The 23,144-nt window shown below is 50.5% G+C and overlaps 7 protein-coding genes across 7 annotated transcripts; 2 read left to right on the forward strand and 5 right to left on the reverse strand.

The window, feature by feature from the left end:
• Positions 1 to 2: 2 nt before the first annotated feature.
• Positions 3 to 2,762, reverse strand: BJX68DRAFT_225033 (putative acid phosphatase). The gene is made up of 4 exons (XM_071038334.1): positions 2,617 to 2,762; positions 1,643 to 2,553; positions 1,526 to 1,585; positions 3 to 1,371 (listed from the first exon to the last, which is right to left on the reverse strand). Exons 1-4 carry the CDS (start codon positions 2,626 to 2,628, stop codon positions 66 to 68), a joined length of 2,289 nt encoding a protein of 762 aa, XP_070905065.1. The 5' UTR covers positions 2,629 to 2,762; the 3' UTR covers positions 3 to 65.
• A 44-nt stretch (positions 2,763 to 2,806) lies between these two features.
• BJX68DRAFT_225034 (seipin) lies at positions 2,807 to 4,242 on the reverse strand. The gene is made up of 4 exons (XM_071038335.1): positions 4,097 to 4,242; positions 3,858 to 4,042; positions 3,338 to 3,793; positions 2,807 to 3,284 (listed from the first exon to the last, which is right to left on the reverse strand). Exons 1-4 carry the CDS (start codon positions 4,169 to 4,171, stop codon positions 2,858 to 2,860), a joined length of 1,143 nt encoding a protein of 380 aa, XP_070905066.1. The 5' UTR covers positions 4,172 to 4,242; the 3' UTR covers positions 2,807 to 2,857.
• Positions 4,243 to 4,657: 415 nt separating this feature from the next.
• On the reverse strand, positions 4,658 to 12,238 carry BJX68DRAFT_225037 (CCR4-NOT core subunit CDC39). The gene is made up of 4 exons (XM_071038336.1): positions 11,348 to 12,238; positions 10,969 to 11,293; positions 4,994 to 10,908; positions 4,658 to 4,931 (listed from the first exon to the last, which is right to left on the reverse strand). The coding sequence occupies exons 1-4, from the start codon at positions 12,065 to 12,067 to the stop codon at positions 4,866 to 4,868; spliced, it is 7,026 nt and encodes a 2,341-aa protein (XP_070905067.1). The 5' UTR covers positions 12,068 to 12,238; the 3' UTR covers positions 4,658 to 4,865.
• A 1,686-nt stretch (positions 12,239 to 13,924) lies between these two features.
• Positions 13,925 to 17,497, forward strand: BJX68DRAFT_261327 (formin-binding protein HOF1; the record flags this gene model as incomplete). Its single annotated transcript, XM_071044129.1, has 7 exons — positions 13,925 to 13,967; positions 14,027 to 14,131; positions 14,188 to 14,474; positions 14,530 to 14,742; positions 14,803 to 14,901; positions 14,952 to 17,274; positions 17,328 to 17,497. 7 exons carry the CDS (start codon positions 13,925 to 13,927, stop codon positions 17,495 to 17,497), a joined length of 3,240 nt encoding a protein of 1,079 aa, XP_070905068.1.
• A 319-nt stretch (positions 17,498 to 17,816) lies between these two features.
• On the reverse strand, positions 17,817 to 18,538 carry BJX68DRAFT_83809 (uncharacterized protein). Its single transcript, XM_071049854.1, has 3 exons — positions 18,407 to 18,538; positions 17,948 to 18,348; positions 17,817 to 17,875 (listed from the first exon to the last, which is right to left on the reverse strand). The coding sequence occupies exon 2, from the start codon at positions 18,295 to 18,297 to the stop codon at positions 17,980 to 17,982; it is 318 nt and encodes a 105-aa protein (XP_070905069.1). The 5' UTR covers positions 18,298 to 18,348; positions 18,407 to 18,538; the 3' UTR covers positions 17,817 to 17,875; positions 17,948 to 17,979.
• Positions 18,539 to 18,941: 403 nt separating this feature from the next.
• On the reverse strand, positions 18,942 to 20,691 carry BJX68DRAFT_261328 (DASH complex subunit Duo1-domain-containing protein; the record flags this gene model as incomplete). The annotated part of the gene is made up of 6 exons (XM_071044130.1): positions 18,942 to 19,012; positions 19,070 to 19,172; positions 19,227 to 19,269; positions 19,333 to 19,720; positions 20,094 to 20,358; positions 20,425 to 20,691. 6 exons carry the CDS (start codon positions 20,689 to 20,691, stop codon positions 18,942 to 18,944), a joined length of 1,137 nt encoding a protein of 378 aa, XP_070905070.1.
• A 270-nt stretch (positions 20,692 to 20,961) lies between these two features.
• Positions 20,962 to 23,061, forward strand: BJX68DRAFT_225048 (uncharacterized protein). The gene is made up of 2 exons (XM_071038337.1): positions 20,962 to 22,039; positions 22,091 to 23,061. The coding sequence occupies exons 1-2, from the start codon at positions 21,312 to 21,314 to the stop codon at positions 22,695 to 22,697; spliced, it is 1,335 nt and encodes a 444-aa protein (XP_070905071.1). The 5' UTR covers positions 20,962 to 21,311; the 3' UTR covers positions 22,698 to 23,061.
• Positions 23,062 to 23,144: the final 83 nt, after the last annotated feature.

The raw sequence follows: 23,144 nt of genomic DNA on the forward strand, positions 1-23,144 counted from the left end.
CCAACCTTCTATATCTAAAACACATTACCACACAACGCCCTTTTCCTAAAGTCGAACACCGCAAGCTAGGCTCTCCCTAGGTCGAGCTCGGCGACCAATCTCAACCCATTACCTTCATTCTCCCTGTCTTTCTCATCACCCTGAAGTCCAAAGAAGCTCTTCACACCAACATTAACCACATTATCAAACAAACCCCCGACAACAATGTCCCGAAGACCACTTCCCGTTTGTCCAAAATCCGGATAGGCATTCACCTCCAGCAACCACGCCATGCCCTCGGCATCAACCAAGAAATCAATTCCAAAGATCTCAAGTGCATTCGGAAGCGTTTGGAAATGGACCATCATGCCGCGCGCGGCCGCGGTGAACAGTTCCCCTGTGACCTGACAGATCTGGACATAGACCGACTCCTTCCAGTCAGTATTGAGATTGGACACTTGGGCTTCTAAATCCCAGAAGCGCCGGACAGTCTCGTTCTCCGGTAGAGTCCCGTCTTGGAAGCAAGTATTTGTTAGATGGCGAGTCAGGTCGTTGATTCCGTCTGTGTCCGATTCGGATGAAGGCGGAATGTACGGCTTTGATGCGAAGAGAGCGAGCATTTCCTTGAAGACGTAAACTTTGAGTGCTCCTGTTGCGAGGACGTACGTCCGAATATGGAATTTGCGGTTGTTCGAAGAGGGAAGGAGCAGTGGGGGGTCGATGTAGGGTTGCGCGATGAAGTGGCGGAGTTGCGAGGTTATTACACCACTTGCACCGGCCTTGTCTGCGGTTTCATCTCCATTTCCATCATCGACCCCATCTTCGTTGTCCTCCTCATCCGATGTGTCAACCTCCCATTCCTCGAATATCTCACGGAGTTGGTCCTCGCTGTTGAACAGTCGAATCCCTTGCCCGCGATCGCTCATGCCAGGTTTGAGAATCCACCATTCCTTCTCTGAGTCGGATTTTGAATCATTGTTCTCCAGGCTCTCGCGAAGCTCATAGGCTTCGAGGAGCGCATCGTCGAGGAACTCCGCGTAGTCGAGCTCAAAGTCCACTGAGACCTTGACATGTTTGGAGAGTACACTCTCTGGATGCTTTGTTACCCAATTGGAGACGGTGTTGGAGAGGTAATGTTTGCGTATAAGTGCCTTGCGAATGATATAAGCGTTTGTTAGAGACGATGTAGGGTTCATCATGGCGTGCTCGAAATCCAGGCGTTCGTATTCGCGATACTGGAACACGGGGGCGGACGGAGAAGGAAGGTCTGAGATGGAGTGTATTGTGCGGTAACGGCTACCAAGGCGAGATTGTAGTGATTGCTCGACTAGTTCTTGGACATAAGAATCGTCGCAGTCCACTATGGAGTAGAGCGCTGGCTCATCATCTGATCTACGCAATATAAAACTATCAGACCACGAAAAGAACATAAATGGGGGGTGGGTATTAGAACGCAACGCAACGCTAGCTTGGTAGGTACGGTAAAAGCGCAAGGTATATGTTCTAATAGTCGTGTATAGGAACCGCCTCTCTAGATTCCACTCACAGCTTGATCTCTCCCTTGATGCCGGGCGTATGCATGAAATTGGCTTTTAGAGGCGTGACGCTATGCAAGTTAGAAAATATCACATGAACCGTTTTATGATTTATCGCTTTGACATACCTAGTCATTCCCTCCTTGACAGTCCAGCCATCATTTCCAGGAGCGCTCTCTTCAACACTCCGATAGACATCGGTGAATTTTGGCGCCCATATGAAATGCTTGTGCTTGATGCGCGACCTCTTTCCGGACCCCGCATTGACCTCAGCACTAGGATCAGCCTCCAACTTCTCTTCCTGATCACGCAGGGTCTGCTCCCTCTGGTCCGGATGTTGCACTGGCACCTCAGCGTCAACCGCGTCAAAACAACTCCCTGACGACCACCGATTATCAAGCATATCCGTGTACATGACCTTGCTCTCACTGACACCTGGCTCTAGAGGCACATTGACGGTGTATAGATCAACTCCCTTGTCCCAATTCTTCGCAAGGTGCTCAATGACCCGCACCGAATGCCGAGACGCCTCCGCGATGATGACAGGATCGTGGTTACGGGAGCTAAAAGCGTATGAGAGTGCAATTGAGCGTTTTCCGCACGCCGCACCCTCCATTGCCCCACCAATGGTGCCGCTTGAAAGCGCAAACAGTGCCGTGGTGTTGCGCCCATAGTTTGGTCCGGATACCACGAGGTCAACGGGCCCGCGGTCCTGGAAGTAATGGTATAGACCTATCTGTACGCAGCTGGCGGGGGTGGAGTTGATGAGAATCCATTCATCGCCGTCGGGGGCGTCATCGTCTCCGGCACTGCTACCGCGGGGATAGTCGTGCGTCGTGCCATCGTCTTTGTGCAGGGTTCCAGGGCGGAAATAGGTTGGCTGGACGGCGGCACCAATAAGATGAGCCTTACCAATCCATGATCGCTGTTGGTGAGGAAGGACTACTGAAACAGTGTGTCCTGCGGATTGTAGTGTATGAACAAACGAATGGACATAAGGGGACGACTGGTTGGACGGGGGACCGTCGTCGTTGACCACCTGTCATGAGAGGCGGGGTTGTAAGTTAGGAACAGATGGGGCCCTTAGAATAGTCAAGCTCACCAGGATATGCATTGGAGCTCGAATCTCGTGATGAGGGATGATTGAGAGGGAAGCGTTGGGAAAAGAAAGACGGCAGCGATGGAATTTCCCCGCCTGTTATCGATAGTCGCCGGATCGTTCTTGTCGGGTACCAAACTGGTCTAGGCGAAGACACCATCTGGGCCTAGAATGAGCAACAGATTCATTCCATGGTATATAGCAGATGAAGTTCCACGTTATTTATTATGTTTACATTAGTGATCTAGCTTTCAAATAAATGGCCACGCCGTTGCTGAAGACCCGCCGCTTCATCATTCTCTATCCCCGTCCCTGAGCCAGAAGTTCCTGAACTATGCAGAAGCCCTGGATCATGTAGCAGTTCATCAGAATCTGGTTCATCCTCTTCTTCGGTGTCGGCCTCTTGCTTAATATTTGACCCGCGAATGGAGGGTTCGGCACTAGGCTCAGCCTCTTGGAAACCGAGCTGCTCGACTGGCTCTTGTTTGATCGTACGTGGACCCTCGCGCTCATCCTCCGCCTTGACCTCTCCCTTCTGCTTCTTAGTGCGCGAGGAAGCAAAGAAGCACGGCAGGATAATCCAAGAGAGAGAAAATGAGAACATAGAGACCGACCAAAACATAGAAGTGAAAACGAAGAATGATGTGATTCTCCATCGATACATAATCCACCTGCCACCATTGTTAGCTGCGAGTAACAACAGCAAATCTTGCGGGGACTATACCGTAGCCCAGTGAGATGTGCCCGAAATATCACCTTTGCTGCATAGACCTGCATCTCGACTTGGCTATGAAGCTCCAGGCGCGCACTTCCTGGGATATTAAGAGCGCCACGAGTGAACTCAACCCGTTCCATCATTCGTACGACGAGCCGCTCCGCTTCGCGCTGCCAGCCCAAGATATACAAAGGCATAAACGTGACCTTCCGTGAGATGTCGATTAAGGGCGAAGCATAGGACAAAATCGCGGGACGGCGAGAGTGAGAGATGATCTGGGGAGATGAATTCTCCCCTGTGCTTGCGGAGGTTGAAGGCTGAGATAATAGCGAGAGATCCAGCATGAAGTTTCCGGCAGCTAGGTTCGACGGCGTTTGCGGGAGCTCCAGTTCTACGTGCACATCGTACGGCTGAAACGAGACCAAGCTTGAATCTAGCGTAGCAATTCCCCACGGATGCGCCTCACTTCTTTTGATATGCAATTAGTCAAGCAGATCTTCCCTCAATACGATTGGAAGGGAGAACTTACCCAAACTGCAAGTGTACGACTCGCTCGAGCCCGACATGCGGAATCACATTGTAATAGAAGAGTCCGTATGCGAAAACCGACACAAATATCATGCATATGGCAGTCACGAAGAAAAGAAAGGTGCCTAGGTATGCTGTTACGGCATTCTTCGAAACAACAGCGCTTAACGGTGTCAGTAGCGCGCTCTAGTCTGGCCGTCAGTCTGAGCTTCTGTCGATGACAGTGGCGGGAACAGTCACCGTTATTCTGGAGATGAAAGAAGAGTGGTCTTCTTCATAATCCAACTCCTCAGCGTATGATTTGCCGCGGTCCATGGTTCCGCCAGAGGGACCTGCGAAGCCAGGACTCAAGCTGGTGGTGGTGGTGGTTGGGGGAGGAGAGAAGCAAACCGCAAACAACGAGGGCCGGCCGACGGGAGCAAAAACAGCCCATACGTCACTAGATAGCAAACCCGACAAGCCACACTATCCTCCGCCAGGAACTAAGTGTAAAACACTGTCTACTGTGGATATCGTATAATCTGCGCAGGCTTTGCTAGGTCTATTGTCAAGTCAATTCCCACTCACAAAAGCCCCCAATCCCATTATAATGCAATTCAGAAATCATTAGGACCATGCTTTATAGCTTATCGTTACAGGCCACCACAAAAGGCAGTGGCAATGGTAAGACACCAAAAGAAGGGAAGATAGAAAATAAACCACGGAAACAGAGATATAAGCCTTGAACATGCTGCATGTTCCAGTATGCGTGACCTTCCCAGTACCCCAGCCGAGAAATGATGGTAAATACAGAACAAACTTAAAAAAAAAAAAAAAAAAAAGCAGAGCGAGCAGCGAGGTCTCATGTCATATACCCCACTGTCAGGCTCTATATTTTGGCACTTTGGGTCATGAACGGCGCCTGAGAGAAAAAAGGCCAAGTTATCCTTTCAAATGCAGTACGTCGGTTGTGTCGTGATCAAGTATTCAATTAAGAAAAAAAGCTCGCGAATCAAACTATCGCTTTCGCTTAAGAGATTGCCCTGGGGCTTTGTTGTTGAATGTGTTGCAGGAGCGCATCGAATAGACGGCCAATCTTAAGGGTTGACAAATTAGCATTTGCTATGATCTGTTGCAACAGACGTTTTGGGAACTCACCTCAGGCGCAGCCTGAATGAAGGGAAGATGGAAGAAGGCATAGCTTCCATTCTGAAGCAACTCCTGGAGGGTAATGATAAGTCCCCAGGGATGGGGGCGGTGAACAATGAGTCGCTCTAAAAGCACGCGGATGATCTGCTGGCGGATATCGGACTCATCCTGCTCAGAGTAATCCGTGCCGAACAGGCGCAAGATCGCGAAGCTAAAGAAGTAGGTATGGCTGTTAGGGTAGCGCAGTTGGTTCGCCATTGCGCTTAAAAGGTAGTAACGTGCTTCTGGGCGCAAATTCTTCGCAAGTTTCTCCAACAATGCCGAGTGAGTAGAGGTCTCAAAAGCCGCGCGTGTATTGCCTTTGGACGCGTTGGCAGAAACCGCTCCTTGCCCTATATAGAGTGCCATAGCGTTCAATAGAACAACATTGACATTTATCGGCGAGTAGAGGAGGCCAGTCTCCTGGCTTTCCGGAGAATAGATGGCTTCACATATTTGCTGGATAGTTGAGTCCGACACATTGTTGCCCTGGACAGCATTATCAATAAGATGCTTGATGTTTGCACGCTGAAGCGGAAGAGCCGTATCTCCTGCAATCCTAGGTGCCTCCCGCATCTCTTCTAGGCGCTCGACTTTGAGACCTTCCCGGAATGGATCAGGGAGTTTGTGGAACGAAGACGGGTAGGCGCTCAACACCAGATTGCGGAGCTGCGCACAGTGTGCTGGGATGACGTTGCAGAATTGGAAATGATTTTCGGCAACAAATTCAGGGAAATCGTGATGAAGAATCAACAAGATACGAAGCACGCCCTTGTATAGTTCCTTGGCAATGTAAGAGATGTTTCCCGGCTTCAACTGCTCGCCAATGTAAGACAGCAGAACTTGCATGATATCACAGTAAGGGGCCCAGCCTGCTCGATTCGACATGGTGAGCATGCCGGACATGAAGAATCTGTGGGAGACCAGCGAAACCCATCCATAGACGAATGCAGGGTAGTATTTGGGCTGTAGGGACAGAAGCTTGTTGGCCAGTGTGAACATCATTTCCTGGTGCTGTTCTTCGGACTGTAGGTCATACAGCGAGTATTCACAGAGAATGCTTGAGAACAGCCTGAAAAACACGCGCTGGTTGAAAGCCTCTCCCCTCATCACCTGATGATGGTTCAAAACAAGCACCAGGACAGATAGAATTGAGTTCAAGTAAGCGGCTTTACTGGTCTTCACAGTGCCAGCGCCCTCCTCCTCCTGGAACTTGACGAGCAAGACGGCCAATTTGGCGAGAGCATCAATGTAGAGGAATGCTTCGTCCAAACTGCCACTGGGGTTCTGTGACTCGTGTTCGAACATCGCAACAGAGATGTCGATGCTGAGACGGAAGAAGAGGGCCGAATCTTCTTGGCTGCTCAAAATCTGCCTCTGGTGTAAATCATTCAGGAAAGAGTGATACGTGCGCTCCACAGCCCCGGGTGCCTTGTAGATTCCAATCCATTCACTGAATATATACTCCATCTGATCACGTTTGGTACGAGCTTTGTCACTAAGGAGCTGGTTGACGATTTCAGGAATACCGGATTCTCGCAGTTTTCTGATTATGTTGTTGGCGGGGGTAAGGCTCGAGTCCACGGCAAGCCATTGGCTCATGGCCTCAAGACTGCCAGAGAAATCGGATCGTAATGCAGATGGCTCCTCGTTAAAGAGGACGCGGTCCATCAGGTTGGCAAGGACGTCCAGAGCGGCAGCATTCTTCTGGAGGATAAGCCTTGTCAAGATCATGTCGATGCGGCGAATATCCAAAAGCCCGGCATCTATCAAAGCGACGGTGACAGGAACATTGAACATGTGGTCATCATCCACTTCCGATAAGACAGCCCAGGTATAGCGAGCAACAATGGACGACATATCGCATAACTTGGCCAACAAATGCACAAGAACCTCAATCTCTAGGGTGCTCTGTGTTTGTGAGTAGAGGCTGGTGCATGCCTTGAGTGCTGTCAATCGGGCCACTTCTTCACCATTGGGCGAGGTAACAATGGCACGTAGTGCTTGGTTGTACTCTTGAAGGACGGCACTGTCACGACCAAGATCTTTGACATGCTCCTCGGGAGCATTTCGAGCCGCCTGCAGAAGGTCGGAGACGATGCTTTCCACTCTGTCACGCGGGTTCTGAGATTCAACGAGACCATTAAGCTGAGTCGAAGTTCCCACCAAGCTGGACTGTTGCAAGCGAGAATCCTGCTGCGGCTGCGGTGTCCTGTGAGGAACTGCTGGCTGCTCTGCGGGGGTTGAGAGGTTCGGAATCGGTGGGTACGGCTCCTGGAGAACATCCGGAAGTTGTCGACCAGAATCTGTAGAGGCGTTCTGGATATGGGTTGCGGTTGGCCCGCGAGTCTGCCGCGCAAATTCCTCATAAATCGCCAACTGCTCCTTGTTCAGACCACCTGGAGTTTGGCGATAGGGCTCAGGAATGAATAGTCCCCAACGAGTCATAGACGGATCAATGAACGGTTCTGTTGGACGAGCCGCCCGATGGCGTCTGCGAGCTTCCAACTGTTGTTCAATGACCTTTTCGATCTCAGGGAGTGACTTTTCCTCCGCCGCCTTCTCAACTATACCGCAAGCGGCGTCAAGGTTATCGTTGACGCACATCAAAATGAGGCCTTCCGGCATTGGCTGCTCAGAATAATCTTGTTGTATCATTCGGATATAATTGGTCATGCTGACTTTCAATGGCTCCTTGCAAGTTACTAGTGCCAGACTACCAGCAAGTTGCCTGACAACTGTGCCAGCAGCATGTCGGAATCGCTCCTCATCAGGCTCCATGGCATAGTCCTTTGAGACCAACTGGACAGTAGAAATCGAGGCAATTGTCACAGACCGTTCAACAACAGGAGTAATGATCTCGGTAATGGCGCGTTCCACAGCGGTGTGCACAATTTGTCGCAAAATGTTAGGATCAATCATGCTGCTTGCAGATGACGGGAGAACAAGAATCTTGTCTAGGCTGGGAAGCGTAGACATAATAGCAGCGGGAGAAAGTCTCTCGTTACGCATGCCCTGACTTATTGTGGCGAGGGACATATCTTCAAAAGCCTCGAGTCCTTCAGGGATATTCGCCGTCGACAATGCATCTTCAATGTTTGCTGAACGGTCACGAATAATAACAGAAGGCTCGATTGTCTTGTGGTCGAGGTCAAGGTCCTTGCACAGAACCTCAATCTCAAACTTAAGGTTCAGTTTCAGCTCAGCATACATGTAGAGCTCCATAAGCAACGCAATTATGTCCATTAGCCATGGGTTCGGCGGCTTGAAGACGGTAGACCTTGTGGCCTGCACCAGTACTTTGCAGGTAAATGGGATCACGATTGCCAGGCGCTGACTATCATATCCTTCTAAGAGGAGTCCCTTGAAGTAGATGTTCTTGTGTTTGATAGGCTTGTCCTTTGCGATGGTCAAAGACCCAAGCCAGGAGCCCAAATTCTTGAGATGACTCCTCTCAGTAGATGAGCCTAGTGTTCCTTCGGAATTGAGCAATTTGGACAGGCTCGCGTACGTCTCCCTCAAGACCTCGGCCCACAATATCCTGTCGTTGATGCGGTCCAGGAGATCGAGATATAATTGTTGAAAATTGGGTTGCAGTTTAGCACGCTCTTCCACCAGATACGAAGCGAACCATTGATGATGTGGATCTTGAAGAACATCGGTTAGGTCGCGCAATTTTTCATCGATGTTTTGTTCAGAGACATTGTTCAGCACAAACAGGATCTTATCCTGCACTTCCTCATTCGGTTCTTGATAGAGGTCTGGTCGGAGGGGAGGGTCAACGTGGATGGAGACGAATTTACGATTCGAGTTATCGGGGGCAGCGAACTCATCGACATTTCCGTTCGTGATAGAACCACCAGCGGTACTATCTTGTCGGCCACTATCATCGCGAACTTGGCTTCCCTGCTCACGCAGAACCTCCTCTGCTTTTTGGAAGATGGGCGTACCCTGTAAACTGGGGATTTGCAACAAGAGATGGCAAAAACCAGCCCACTCAGGAAGGCGATTGATCAGCTGCTCGATGGCTTCAACTCCAAATTTGTACATAGGATCATGAACGTCATGCTCACGAACCGCTTCCAAAATCATGCCCAGGCCCACTTTCAGAGTGATGCCGTCAACGAGCCGGAAATTGATGATGCCACCAAACATTACAGCGGTCTTGGTCAGAGCCTCCAATGGGTATTCATGGTAGCAGTGATACTCATCAATAAGCCCGTGAACCATGCACGCAAATAGATCTTGCTCGGATGGCTCACGGGAGGATTTGTACCGCCTCATAAGCTCGATGATCTCTCTCAAGGACAGCTCCTCGTGGTACATTTTGCCAAAGAGCTCCTGCATTTTCTTGTCAACTGGCTCAGGCAAGGAGTTTCCAGTTTCGCCATTTGCATCGATTATATCATCGAATCCTTCACCGTAGTTAATCAACCTAGGATACGTTTGGATACAAACGCGCTGGACCGGTGTGAGGTTTTCACGGTCTCCGACGTATTCTTCCAGGACCGATAGGAGTGTAAAGACTGTTTTGACTGACAGGCTGACCATCTGAGGTGCACTTTGTTCCCTCCTTTGAACATGGAGCTCGTCTTCTGCCTTGATTCTGAGGAATTTGGACAAAAGGCTACCCATGTCCATGGGTCCTTTTTGAGCTGCATTCTGCACCCACTGCTCTAGATCAAATGGGCCTTTTCGATGAGCGTAGCAAGCAAGATCCATGGCAAGACCATTCGTATATCCAAGAAGGTAGTCCAACCAGTGATATTCAACCGCATGTTCATAGATAGCCGCAGTCGAGGTGGGGTCTTGGGTGAACATGGTGAACAACTGCTCCGCTACCCACTGCTGATCCTGACGCCAGGCGCCGTGAAGAGCGAGCTGATATCCATCCTCCTGTTTCAGGATAAACACAACAAGGGTTCGGAGAATGAAGCTCTGTTGAACGCTGGTCCATGGCTGGGGTAAAGCCAATGCTGAGCATAAGAAGACAGGTAAATCGTACTGGACTACCGCTTTAATGACCAATTGGCTTTCATGAGCTGACCATGCTGCCTGCGAAAACAAAGCCAAATCGAATATCGCCTTCATGGCATCCAAGGACCGAAGAGGTGATTTTACGGCCCGCTCGCCTTGTGAACGAACGGTTTCAGGGCCATCAGAGAAGAACTCGGGGGAAAACGTCGCGCGGAGGTTAGGTACCTGCGAAACGTCTGTCCGCGAGGCGATGAAGGCTGTTAGGAATGACATTTGAGTGTCCCGGTGTTCCCAGTCACCGCCCCAGAGTTTCTGCACGTCTAAGGTTGAATCCTCTGCGGCCACTGTCAAAAGAACAGCATAGAGCTTGGCAAACTGTCGAGGGTCCAACCTTAAACCTTCGCGGTCAAAATTTCGAAGGATGAGGGACCAGTTGATTTGCTTCTCGCCATAGTGTGATCGCACAGTGGCGAGATATGTCTCCAGTGAGAAATCCCGCCAATACTGGGAGAGAACCAAAAAGAGAAGCGCAGCGGCAATGTGTTCCTCGCTCCAACAGTCAAGTCCGGCAGCAGTAACAGTCTCATTCACAGTATCAGAGCTTGAGGTTGCTCTTGGACCCTTGGAGTGAAGTTGGCGGACAAGCGTATACTTGGGGTTGACGAAATTGAACATTTGCAAGGCGGATGCGACCTCAAAAGGCATATCTATCGCCAGTTTCTGGTAACGCAGGTTCGCGGCGTACACCAATTTGGCTTTCACATCGTCACTGAAATTGCGAGGCGGGTAAAGGATAAAGCGCTCGATCGTGATACCGATAAATCCATTGCTGAATTCTTTGGATATGTCCGACGGGTTTGCTAGGCTTTGGAGGAAGGGGGTTATCGAGTTCGCAAGGATAGCATCGGCTATACAAACTCGGTCAGCAAGTGGCTCCGACTGCTATACTGTCCAATTTAGTGACTTACCTTTGGCACGTAAATCTGACTTATTAGCAGTCTTGAATGTTAGAGCCAACGCAACTTTGACTATCGGATCGAGCTTGAAATGATCCAAAAAAGTGGAGAGGTCGAAGTCACGAAAGATATCGCCCTCAGAACCATCAACAGTCTCCGCTATTTTCTGCGCTTGCTCTATATCCTGAGACACCTTTTGCATCTCCTGAACGAGAAGTGGGTAGTTTCCTGCATTTTCCACGGATTTATTGAGACCAGGGAAAATCTGAGGGGCATTGCCCGTGAGCAGGCGTCGGAAATATTTGGAGAAGACCTCCATGCCGTTTGACTCAACAAGCTAGCAGATTGTTAGTCTCATGCCAGATATACATATAGGGTTAGAATAACATACTTTATGGATTTGAGCAGCTTTAGTCTCCCACTTCTCACGGCCTTCTTTCTCTGTAATGGAATCCAATAAAAGGAAAACCTGAGCTATGGATATCTTTGCCAGCGAGGACTGGCTTGCGTGAGCCGCTGCAGAGCCCGGCTTGTCGGAGGGAAATCCCGTTGGCGAGTTCACGGTTGTGCCGGACAAGAGCGGAGAGAAGGTAGCGCCTCTGGAAGAACCGGTCCCGCCTCCACCTCCCCCGGAACCTCCACCACCCGCGACGGAGCCCGCTGCGGAAGCCAGATGTGACCCTGAAGATGGGGTATGAGCTCTGACTTTAGGGGAGGAAAGAGATTGACCGGACGGCTGCTGGTGTTGCTGCGAGCCAGGTTGGTAGGAAGCAAAGGGCCCTGGTGTGGACGCTGGTGAAGGAGCGCTCCGACCAAGTGGAAAGCCCCTCGAGGAGCTCAGGACGGCGGAGAATGATGAGGTAAGGGGAGACGAGGTCGATGCCCCGGGGCCAGGGCTACTTGACTGAGGTAGCCCGCGGGCAGAAACAGAGGGGTTGGAGGCCGAAGAAAGGTTGGTCGCAAGCGGTGTCAACCCCCGACGAACACTGGATTGCGACACGGGCGGGCCCCAGGGAGACTGCTGTGACCGTGTAGGCCGGGTCAAAGAAGACTTATCGGTGCCTGGAGCAATCGACGATTGGGAGGAAGGGGGAGGGGGAGGGAAGGTCATCTAGGAGACGCGATCATTTGATCTGAGTTGGAAAGTGAAATTTTATGTGCGATAAAAGTAGTCGAGAGTATGGCCCCAAGAAGAATTGCCTGTCAGGAGATTCTTGGGTAGAAGCGACGCTGTAGTCGTGAGGGGAGATGGCGATGGCAATGGGAGGTTGTGTTGGTCTGTGGCAGAGAGAAGTTCGGAAGTCTGAATGACGGGCAGAGAAAGCGAGCCTCAGGCGGTGGAGATGTCTGGCAGCCTGAGGAACGATTCCTACTAGTAGGCCTAAAGTGTCGCAGCTCGCGGCCTTCTGAAGATTATAGCTTTGTAAACTGGTACTGGCTGTATCGTAAATCTTTCAATACTAAAACCATATGGTTTTGGCTTTGCTTTACAATGCTCCATCAATCATTCCCTCATTTGTGTACTTATACAACTCGCGGCAGATGGACTTATTGCAGGTGCTCGTCTGCATAAATGCACGTGACGGCGCTGGAGAAGTAACGAACTGCTAGTCATGTAGTTAACTAAGTTAACGTAATTCACGGTCGGTCCGATCACCACGGTCAGTCCGATCACCACGGTCAGTCCGATCACCCAAAACACCATACAAAATGCTATTTTTCAAACTTGAATAGCTCAACCATCTTAAGCTTATAGATAATACTATTTAGTATATATATATATAGAAGATAATAAAGTAGTATATATCTAAGTTATATCTCCTATAGCTTAGTAAATCTTTCAGAAATATAAATTACACTGTATTTTATTGTATTTTATTATATCTTGATATATCTAGAGTATTTAAGGCTCTTAGGACTTGAAATGGGGCTTAAACAGGCCTAATAGAGGTTTATAACTTAATTACTTGGTTTTATAACTATTAGATTCTAAGTGGTTGAGATATTCAAGCTTGAAAAATAGCATTTTGTAATGGTGTTTTGGGTGATCGGACCGACCGTGAATTACTTTAGTTAGTTAGTTAAGGCCAGTGATGAGTCAGCATAACTCGAGTCACGTTATCCCGGACTGCATCCCGGGGAGGGATGGTCTTGTCGGAAGGTATTTCTTTCGCGCGATAAAAGCAGAAGTATTAGGCCATTTGATGCTTCCGTAGAGCATGTACACGTCTATAACGGTGGATGTTGCAATTGTGGCGTCCTCGAGTATTGTCTTAGAATACGTAGCCCATATAGCGATATATATAATTATCGCTATCCAGGAAAATCCACCAGTTCGAACATGGAGGCAGATATCAACTTGATTTCCGCCTTAGATTATACCCATGCAGTACCGGTGATCTCCCCGTAGGGAGTGTAGATAGCGAGCCTCCCTAATAACCTCGCTCCATTCAGCCGTAGAAGAGCCTTGTGACGGAAACCCGGAAGATGGATAACTCTGCATGAGGCGGATACGCCAGCAACACAGATAATGGCCAAGGCTAGATATGCAGAGGAGCAAGACAGCTGCGATCACTTGAAATGGGCATGATTTGTTGTCCTATGGTATGGTTGATGAGTCGCCCCAGGCGTGCATGACTTGCTGACTGGGCGGTTGCCCCGAGAGACGCGGGCCGTAAATAATTAACCACCTTGACCCAGTTCACACTCCACAGAGCGATCAACTCCACAAGGACCAGCTGCATCGCGCTGCTCTGCTCTTTTCTGTTAAGAATACAATCTACTCTGCTTTTTTCCCGTCTGTCCTCTCTGCAGCTGGAGGTTGCTCTTTTTGCTTCGGTTCATCTCAGCTTCTGTTGTTAACGCCTGCTTTTCTATACAATCGTGGGAGCGGAACAAACCTGTCTCACAATAACCAAATGAGCAAAGGCTGGCCAAAGCTCATCAAAGTTAACACGCTATAAACGAAATGCCAGGCACAGTTGCCGACGGTCCTACGGTTGCGTTATCCTGTAAGGCACCCAGGGCTTGCTTGCAGGGAGATGACCAGCTAACTCAACCGTCACCACAGTCGCCAACAACTTCTGGGGCAAAGATGATGCAGGTGTTGGACCTATGCTGGAGCGCATGCACGCGGCTAAAGTGTCCTGCGATGAACTGAAAACCTTTTATAATAGTTCGTTCCGCCGCGTCTGTTGCACGTTATTGACCTTGGTTCTAATATACAATCAGTCCGCGCTGCTATCGAGGATGAGTATGCACGAAAGTTGCTAACGCTATGCCGCAAGCCTCTCGGGTCGAGTGAGATGGGGTCACTCCGAGGGTCTTTTGATACGGTCAGAGGAGAGACAGAGGCCATTGCGAAAGCCCACGCCGCGATCGCCGGACAAATAAAAAGAGAATTGGAGGAGCCATTGGTTGCTTTTGCAGGTGGTAACAAGGAGAGAAGAAAGATTATACAAACAGGCATCGAGCGTATACACAAGACGAAGATGCAACAAACCCAGACAGTGAATAAGGTGAGCGGAATTCTGATTATATTGGGCATTCCAGCTTTACTAATGGTACCGATAGACTAGGGATCGCTACGAACAGGACTGCCTGAGGATAAAGGGCTATCTTGCACAGGGCCACATGGTCATGGGCCAAGAGGAGCGTAAGAATAAGGCGAAGCTCGAGAAGACCCAGATTCAACTTGCGTCTAGTAGCAGTGACTATGATGCCGCTGTCAAAGTGCTGACGGAAACCACTGGTCGCTGGAACAAGGAGTGGAAATCTGCTTGCGACGTATGTTTACCCCTCGGCGTTTCTATTCCATTGGAGAAGCAACATTAACTGGCTATCTAGAAATTTCAAGACCTCGAAGAAGAGAGGATAGACTTTACCAAGAGCAGTCTCTGGACATACGCCAATATCGCGTCAACAGTCTGCGTTAGCGATGATGCTGTAAGCATGCAAACACTTCTGAGTTTGAGTGGTTGACTGATCTCGCCTAGTCCTGTGAGAGGATTCGTCTCTCACTGGAGAACTGTGAAGTGGAGAAAGACATTGTTTACTTCATCAAGGAGAGAGGAACAGGGCAGGAGATCCCTGATGCGCCCAGGTTTATCAACTTCTCTCGGGGAGATATTAATGATACAAGCTCAGAGATATCCGAAGAAGAAGGTTATTCGGTAGCTCAGTTCCAGCGCACTATAAACCCTGCATTCCGCAGCTCTTCACCACAGCCATCGACTTACGAGTCTCACCACGATACCCAGCCCGCACCAGCAAGTTCGGCTCAAAACGGGCCTCCAACACCGTCAAGCCAGGAAGCTACAGTTACTCCACAGAAACCAGCTCTACCATCGTTGCAAACATCAGCGCAACATCCACTTCAGCATGCAAATCAGTCGCCAATACAGCAACCCCCGTCTCCGTTAGATACGCGCAGGGGGAATTCTCAGCTTCCACCAAACTACGATCCCAATCAGCATGGTGAGATTGCGACCGTGCCTCACAACGAGTATCCAACGGATGGTATGACGATGTTTTGCCGAACCGGTCCTCCTTCTGAACGCAGCTCGGGAACAGCTAGCGGCTACCGGCCATCCAGCCGTGATTCCCAGAGCGAGGTCTCCAACTCGACTTCGATATCTAGCCATGAACCCACCAGCGCTAGGCAATCCCCGACTAAGCCAACGAATGCAGTCCCACTACCTGGGATGGTTGGCGAAACGCAAGTCCAAAAGAAGAAATTCTTCAGCAACAGCCCATTTCGGCGCAAGAGCCGACACGATAAAGATCGTAACTCGGGGTCTTCCCAACTACCCACCCGGCGGACATGGGATTCTCCTTCAAAGCAGACCAGCTCAATAAAAGCACCAAGCCCTCAGAGGCCCCAGCAGCCGCAGCAGATGGTTATCCCCAAGGTGGGGGAGGAAATGCAACGCTCAGCGAGCCCTGAGCCGGTTGACCCGAGGGCTAACTTCCAGTTGAATGTCGGAAACAACGTGTTTGACGTGGCTTCCCCAGATAAGGACAAAGTCAAAAAAGGAGCACAACCTGCAAAGGATGGACAAGAAGAGCTCGACCCAATCGCACAAGCCCTGGCGGACTTGAAAGGCGCTGGAAAACACTCGGCGACTCGGGTCTCTGCCGACAGGTATCATGGCATTGCTACGCCAGTTCCCTCGGCTCCCACATCGACTTACAACAACCCAAGTTCTGTGTCCACACCACCTCCTGCATATAACGACCCATCCGTGAAGCGCCTCGACGCCCCCCAGCCAGCCTTCACTTCTGCACAGATGCAAAAGACGACACAGAAATACACCGGCCAGACGCACAACATGCTCCGAGGCAGGGTCAACCCACCCTCGCTGTCCACTCGCACTAAGAGGACATCCCAAGACGCCCCTCGCGCCCAGTCGCCTGCTCCTCCAAGGAGGAGCGCAAGTCCTCAAGTGAGCACTCGTGGCGAGTCTCGCATGAGTCAATACAGCCGCGCTGCGAGCCCGAACCCAAGCACCTATCAATCAAACAGCTTGAATAGCCGCTATAGCCAATCTCCAACTGTCTCTACGCCACCCCAACGACCTAGCGACGGGCCGTACTCCCCTCATGACTTTACGAAGCGAGCTTCATTGAGTGCTGCTGCACCTCCCCGTGCCGTGTCTCCAACCGATTTCGCGAAACGTGGTTCTCCCACCACAGCAACTAGGGCTCCGTCTCCTAACGAGTTCTCGAAACGAGCATCCCAGAGCTCTGTACCTCGCGCTGTCTCTCCCCAGCCTCAATTCCGGCAGCCACAGGCATCTGCACCCCGACCTGTTTCCCCTCAACCACAATTCCGGCAGTCGCAGACATCAGTACCTCGCGCTGTCTCCCCTCAGCCTCAGTTCCGTCAGCCACAAGCATCTGTACCCCGGGCTGTCTCCCCTCAGCCTCAGTTCCGTCAGCCACAAGCATCTGTACCCCGGGCTGTCTCTCCTCAACCCCAATTTCGGCAACCACAAGCATCGGCTCCACCCCCTGCATCACCGAAAGATTTTACCAAACGGCCGGCTCAAAACTCCATTCCGCGCGCCGTGTCACCTCAACCTCAATTTCGTCAGCAGGCTCGACCTTCAAGCGCTGGTGGGATGGAGCTGCAGCTATCGCAACCTTCTGACGCGTACAATGGTGGTGGTGAAGCATTCGGATCTCCGAGGGAGAGTAGAAGACCCATGTCTTATTACGACGGTGGAAGCCAGCGAAGTCGGTCTAGAAGCAGGTCTATGGCTGTCGCAGACCCCGGAAGACAATTCAGCCGAGATGGTCGCCCTATCTTACATTTCGGTAAGCCCTAACCCATCCTCACAACTTTGATCTCACCGTTAATGATGTCACAGCACGCGCATTATACAGCTACACTGCCGCCATTCCCGAAGAACTCGGTTTCAGCAAGGGCGATGTCTTGTCCGTAATCCGGCTCCAAGATGATGGCTGGTGGGAGGCCGAAGTTACCACGACTCGATTGAGAACGGGCCTGGTGCCAAGCAACTACCTCCAGATCATCTAAACCCTACTATACTATACCCATCTCCGTTTTCGATCGTGAACATCTAGCACACGGACGGCCAGTTACGACGAGAATGTTTTCTTTTTACGTGTTCATGATGTAGATACCTTGATGCATATGTCTTCTGTTTCCTTCTTTTCCTATATTCTCTGGCAAATTGTTTCCTTTTCATGATGAGCCTGTCTGTCGTCCCCGAGTTTAATTCCATCCTTGTCTTTCGACCGTCCATGGTTTTGACCCGCTTTTTGCTTTGTGTGAATTTACAACAATGCTTTCAGAATGACAATTATTGATTCCATCTGCTATTGTAGGCTAACCGTGGAGACAGAGAAAGACGAGTCATGATGTGCAGAATTCACAGCTTCTAAACCACCAACACTAAGTGATTCGGCAGGGTATTAGCTCCAGGCCAATCCCATTAACTAGGCCGACCACAACGCTTCAGCATACCTAGGTAGTTACAAAGTGGCCCGCAAGGTTTTTCAGTCCGCGCGTCCACATCCATTAACCATACACTTAAATCCCTTCGATGTGCTCAGGTCTTTAATCCTCGCATGGATGCAGTAGGGCTCGGTGCGCGCATCGAAGCCAATCGTCTGAATCATATTTGCTGGACCTTGGCTTTGGCCTCCGGTAGTAGTGGACGAATTGTGTGTTTCTCTGCTCTGGTCCACCAAGCTACTCTGAGCTTGGGGGGCGGACTCTGGTGAAGGCGAGGCACTCTTCGCGAAGCGGCAGGCCATGATGATGTGGTCGTTGGTGTGGCCGCAGCTGTTAACCACGCGCTGGACGTGACACATTTTCGTTTCTCTCTCCTTGAGCCGGCTGTGATAGAGACCTAGTGAGTCAGACTGTCGAAAGTAGGGTGAGGTGAGAGAAGGCAAACGTCTTCTGCAGGATAAAACTGACCTCTTTTCCTGAGTGAGAAACGGCTAGATGAAGCCTGGAATGGAAATGGTTTCGTGTTTGTGGCCTGTAGCAATTGAGTAGGGACTTGGTTCTGATTTAAAACCATTGTGATCTGTTTCTTTTGCCTTCACTGTCTTGCTGTCGCCAGAATGCGTCCAGAATTTATTAGCCACTCCTAGAGGGAAAGCACAAACCAAGCTTTGATCCTGGTTTCACAGAGGGGTGAGTTCTATAGAACACAAGCAATCAATGAGTGATTATCATCCTGGAGAACTAATGTTATTGGTAGATAAAGGCCATGGGCCTCAAAGGACATGTCCAATATTATAGTTAGGGTATATGCAATGAACACAAAGGACATTAATCCATTAGAGGGTGCCTGAAGTCTCGGCGAGAACAAAGAGGCTTTGGAAAACCCCTGCACAGATGAAACAGATGGATGACTCAACTTCCAGAGAAACAATGCGCTAGCCAGCACTGTACAAAGGCTATTGAGCTGAAAATAAGATATGACAATGTTTGGGAATCGTTGTTATTACTCGTTGTCGACAAATGAGTTTGCGAGCCGACCGAAGAATGGGACCTCGAAGTGTTCGAGAGTATCAACTAAGAAAGCGTGTGAGCTGTGGCTTCGAGCGCCTGGTCTCCTCCTTCGTTGCTTACCATCACGATAAGCCCGCTGGCTGAGAAAACCGATCATTACGATGTCGCAGATGAAGAATAGCCAGGAGAAGAAGCTGGACCACACGAAGATAAGGTGAAGTACCTAGCGGCACATGAGAACGATGGCATGGAGAGCAATGGCCTGAGCTTGACTTACGAACATGGCGGAGAAGAGCATGCTGGACTGCCACGCATGGAACCTGCATCCCGGCGCAAGGTTAGCGATCCATAAGCAGATTCAATTAGGAATACGATTGACGAACCGAACATAGTCACTCTTATGCTCTAACAAGAGGAGAAAGACTCCGCCAGCCGGGGGAAGAAGTAGATATGCCAGCATAGCTTCAACATCCATCCGAATAGGCAGACTCGTCTCAAAGGCCCCCAGATTCCATCTTCCACCCTCCGAATCTCCTCTGCCATATCCAGTATTACCGTGTCCGCTTGTGCTAATATGGCCATTGCCGGCGAACTGGTTCGGCGATGGAAGACCGTCGGCGGGAGTGAAGCCTGGAACTGGGGAAGAGCCGTGAGGAGATCGGACGGGCGGGGATTTGGTGCGGTTCGCCTCGAAAGACGGCGAGAACGCGCGCTCTACCTCGGGCGACTCATCCTGATAGGGAGCGAAGTTCATTTTGGAGGCGACGGGGGCTTATCGCGAGAACGTGTCGCTCCGTTGCCTGCTCACTACTATAGGCATCTGGGCGGTGATGGCTTGGCGCCTGAGGCAGGTATCTACTTCTGCGGTCGAAATTTGATAAACCATGCGACGCTTTACTGTACATAACTGTCATATTTTTTCATTTTTGAAGAGAGGAGTGAGTCTATGTCCTCCCTCGACCACGCGTCACTCCTGGGCCCCGCGCAATGCCACTGACTGGTCTCCGTGTGGTTGTGGTCGACGACTTGCTTCCTGTGACGGTAGATGTCGTCCTCGTTCCACTTGAAGTGGTCCCTGTGTAGGAAACACTGGGTGTCCGTCCAATACCAACTCGGGTTCTTCCCCTGGTGAGCCCTCGCGTACCTCTGGTACCTGCTGATTGAGCCCTCCTCCTCTCGTCCTCCTCGGCCTTGCGCGCAGCGGCTTCTCTTTGCTGCTGGAGTTCTCTTTCTCGCCTCTCCGCAGCCTCTTGCCTGAGATATTCCTCGTTTTCTACGTCTGCAGCATCCTGAGAAGCACCTTGCCAATTGGGATTCAATATGACGCGCTGGTTATGTTCCGTTTGCGATAGAATACGCGTCCAGGTGTTGAGTAGGGTCGAGGCCGAGTTTATGGTCCGTGAAACAGTCTAATGTGTAGCGTCAATTAGGCGTGATCCCTCAATGGTAACCCGATTTGTCGGGCAATCACTTACCTCCATATTTCCCTTTGCCCGATCGAGACTACCGAGTAGACTCTCAATAACCTGGTTAATGTTGCGCACGCTTTGCAGTTCGCTCCTTAGCGCAGCCTCCCGGGCCTCCTGCTGGTCGAAAAGAGTTTCATCTTCATGGTCGGCTCTGGGAACAGGAGACGAGCTCTCTTGCTTTATGTAAATCTGATTCAATCTCTTCGTTTTGTGTTTCGAAGGTGAATCCCAGAGGGCTTCAGTGTCTTCGTCGGAGAGCTGTAGGCGGTCCATTTCCTCGGCGGCGCTGTAAAGGGACTGTTTGGCCGTTGTCGCGAGGGCCAAGTAATAAACAACAAGAAGAAATTGAGGGGAAGTTGCTTGAAAGTTAGAACAAAGTAGTATCGGTATTAGTCAATTCAGACGAAGTCATCCGTATGGAGTATTATTTCCTGCGAACCGACTGATCTGCTGATGTGGGGCATTCCAGGCCGAGCGTTGGGCGGAGGAATCGACGATTAATTGTGTGGCTGGAGACTTGCATTCCAACCTCACCAACCCACTTCTCCTCACACTCCTCACCCTTTGTTTCTGCTTCCCCTTCTCTCCATCTTCCATTCTTCCATCGTTCCTTCAACGTCCCCATCGCTATACTCCGTACATCTGCCTGTTGGTGTATTTCGTTTCTATATTTGATCGCGCCTCGCAGCACATTGGATACAGTCTTAGGTTAAGCTCGTCGGTCGGCTTTGGTCTAATCGCGCGTCTGCCTCCCTTGATCTCTATCCGACGTGTCGAGGACGAACACTTGATAAATTCCGCTTTTTTTCCCAACTTTCCTGACCTCGGTTCCATCTCATACGTGGTGACGACAGCGGTGAATCAAATTCGCGCAATTTGCTTGAGTCTGCACCATGGCGAGGACACCACCGCCGCCGTCTTTCCTGCGGATTCCTCCCACCCCACGACATGGCACTGGATATGACCAATACGAACCGTACTCTACGCGTCATTCTGCCCGCCTGGCTAGCCAACAAACATCTGCTGAATCTCGCGCCACCCCTCCAGCTTCATTCCCGATCTCTCAAGGACGAGGCGCCTCGAGAAGCGTCAAACACAGGACCGCTGAATCAGAAACCCTCTCACCTCCTGGATCACCCAACAGCAGTACTCCCCGGAAGAAGGTATCGGGCCGGGGCCGTGTTGCAACACAATCCCTGGACACTCAGGATCCATTCAAGGCTACCAAATCTTCTCACTCCAATACGTCTTCTCTCTTCAGATCTACAATGACAGACGGGATGCTTCCCACACCAGCAAAAACGCCACGAAAAAAACCTGTCGATAATGTTGATTCTACCGCTAGAGTGCTTTTTCCTCCCCTGTCTGGCCAGAAGAAGAAGAGAAAGCAAACAGGCTTCTCTCTGGATAGTTTTACCGAAGACCCCTCTCAGGGCGAGTCAATACAAATATACACCGACTCTCGCGATCGAATCCCTGAGGTTGATGAGAGCGAAGCGAATCCATTCTACAACAAGCCATCTGCCAATACAAGTGCTCGCTCGTGCAGGCGCAAGACGAGAAGCCGTGATAAGGAAGTCGACGAGGCTCTCAATCGCGACGATGGCATGGTCTATGTCTTGTAAGTAATACCTCTCCTGCCCGCATTTCGCAGCAACTAACAAATTCCCAGCCGAGGCAAGAAAATGTTCCGCAAGTTCAGTGATGATGTTGGAAGTGATATGGAGGACAATAATGACGACCTTGGCTTGCTAGCTTCTCGCCCAGACTTGATGGATTCGTCGCTCCTAGAGAACACTCGGCCACTAACTCGCTCTTCCATCAAGCCCCGTGTGCTTTTCGCCAGCGCAAATGATCGGTCGACCAATGAAAATCAAATCGACGATGCGGACGAAGAAGCGACCACCGACATCGAGGATCACATCCTGGAAGAGGCCGGTACGGTAGCAGATGTCCGACATTCTGCGAACATCCACTCGCAACAGCGACCAGTCACCCCGCCCCCTACTTCGGTTGCAACGCCTCCATCTCCTGGTGGTTCAGCACGCTCCTTACGGTCACGAGCTAAGCGGGAGGGCCTGGAACATGGGCAAACCCCCACAGCATCGGAGGCCAAGAAGAAACGCATCAGTCCTTTCGACGGCTGGCTGCGAAAGAAACAGACTCCTCCCGCCATCGGCTCCAAGGCTAAGAAGCGGGACGCGGAAACCGCTGGCAGCCCCGGTGGCCCAGCCTCGAAACGGACCCGTGGAAATAGGACTACTGTCTCTTCGTCGTGATGGGATCTCTGTTCAAGTTCTTTGAAGGAGCTATTGTGCAAGCTTATCTGCCCTTTCTTTTTGTGATACCATTGCCGGAGTTTCGGACGTTTACTAGTCTTCTCTTTCTCTCTTTTTTTTATCTTTCGAGGATGTCAATACTTCCTTCAGTTTACGGCTTTAATGCATTCGGCAACCTCACGCAGCATTACTTTTACTCAGTTTGAAATTTGAGCGAGATTGAATATGGGTTTCGGGAATGGATGGATACTCTGGGAATTACTACGACGGAATCATGGTGTTTACCGGAAGTCTCATTGTACCTTCCACGGCATGTCATTAATTAGACCCGATTCAATCAATGGAAATAAAATATTTACAACAACCGTCCATTACTATATGTATGCTTTCTGTAGGGACTTCATAGCCAGCTAGAAGTGTCACGAGAAAAGAGCGAGATCAGAACGA

This window comes from Aspergillus pseudodeflectus (assembly GCF_044049435.1).
Source record: "Aspergillus pseudodeflectus strain CBS 756.74 chromosome Unknown BJX68scaffold_2, whole genome shotgun sequence".
In the NCBI taxonomy this organism is placed as follows: Eukaryota; Fungi; Ascomycota; class Eurotiomycetes; order Eurotiales; family Aspergillaceae; genus Aspergillus; species Aspergillus pseudodeflectus.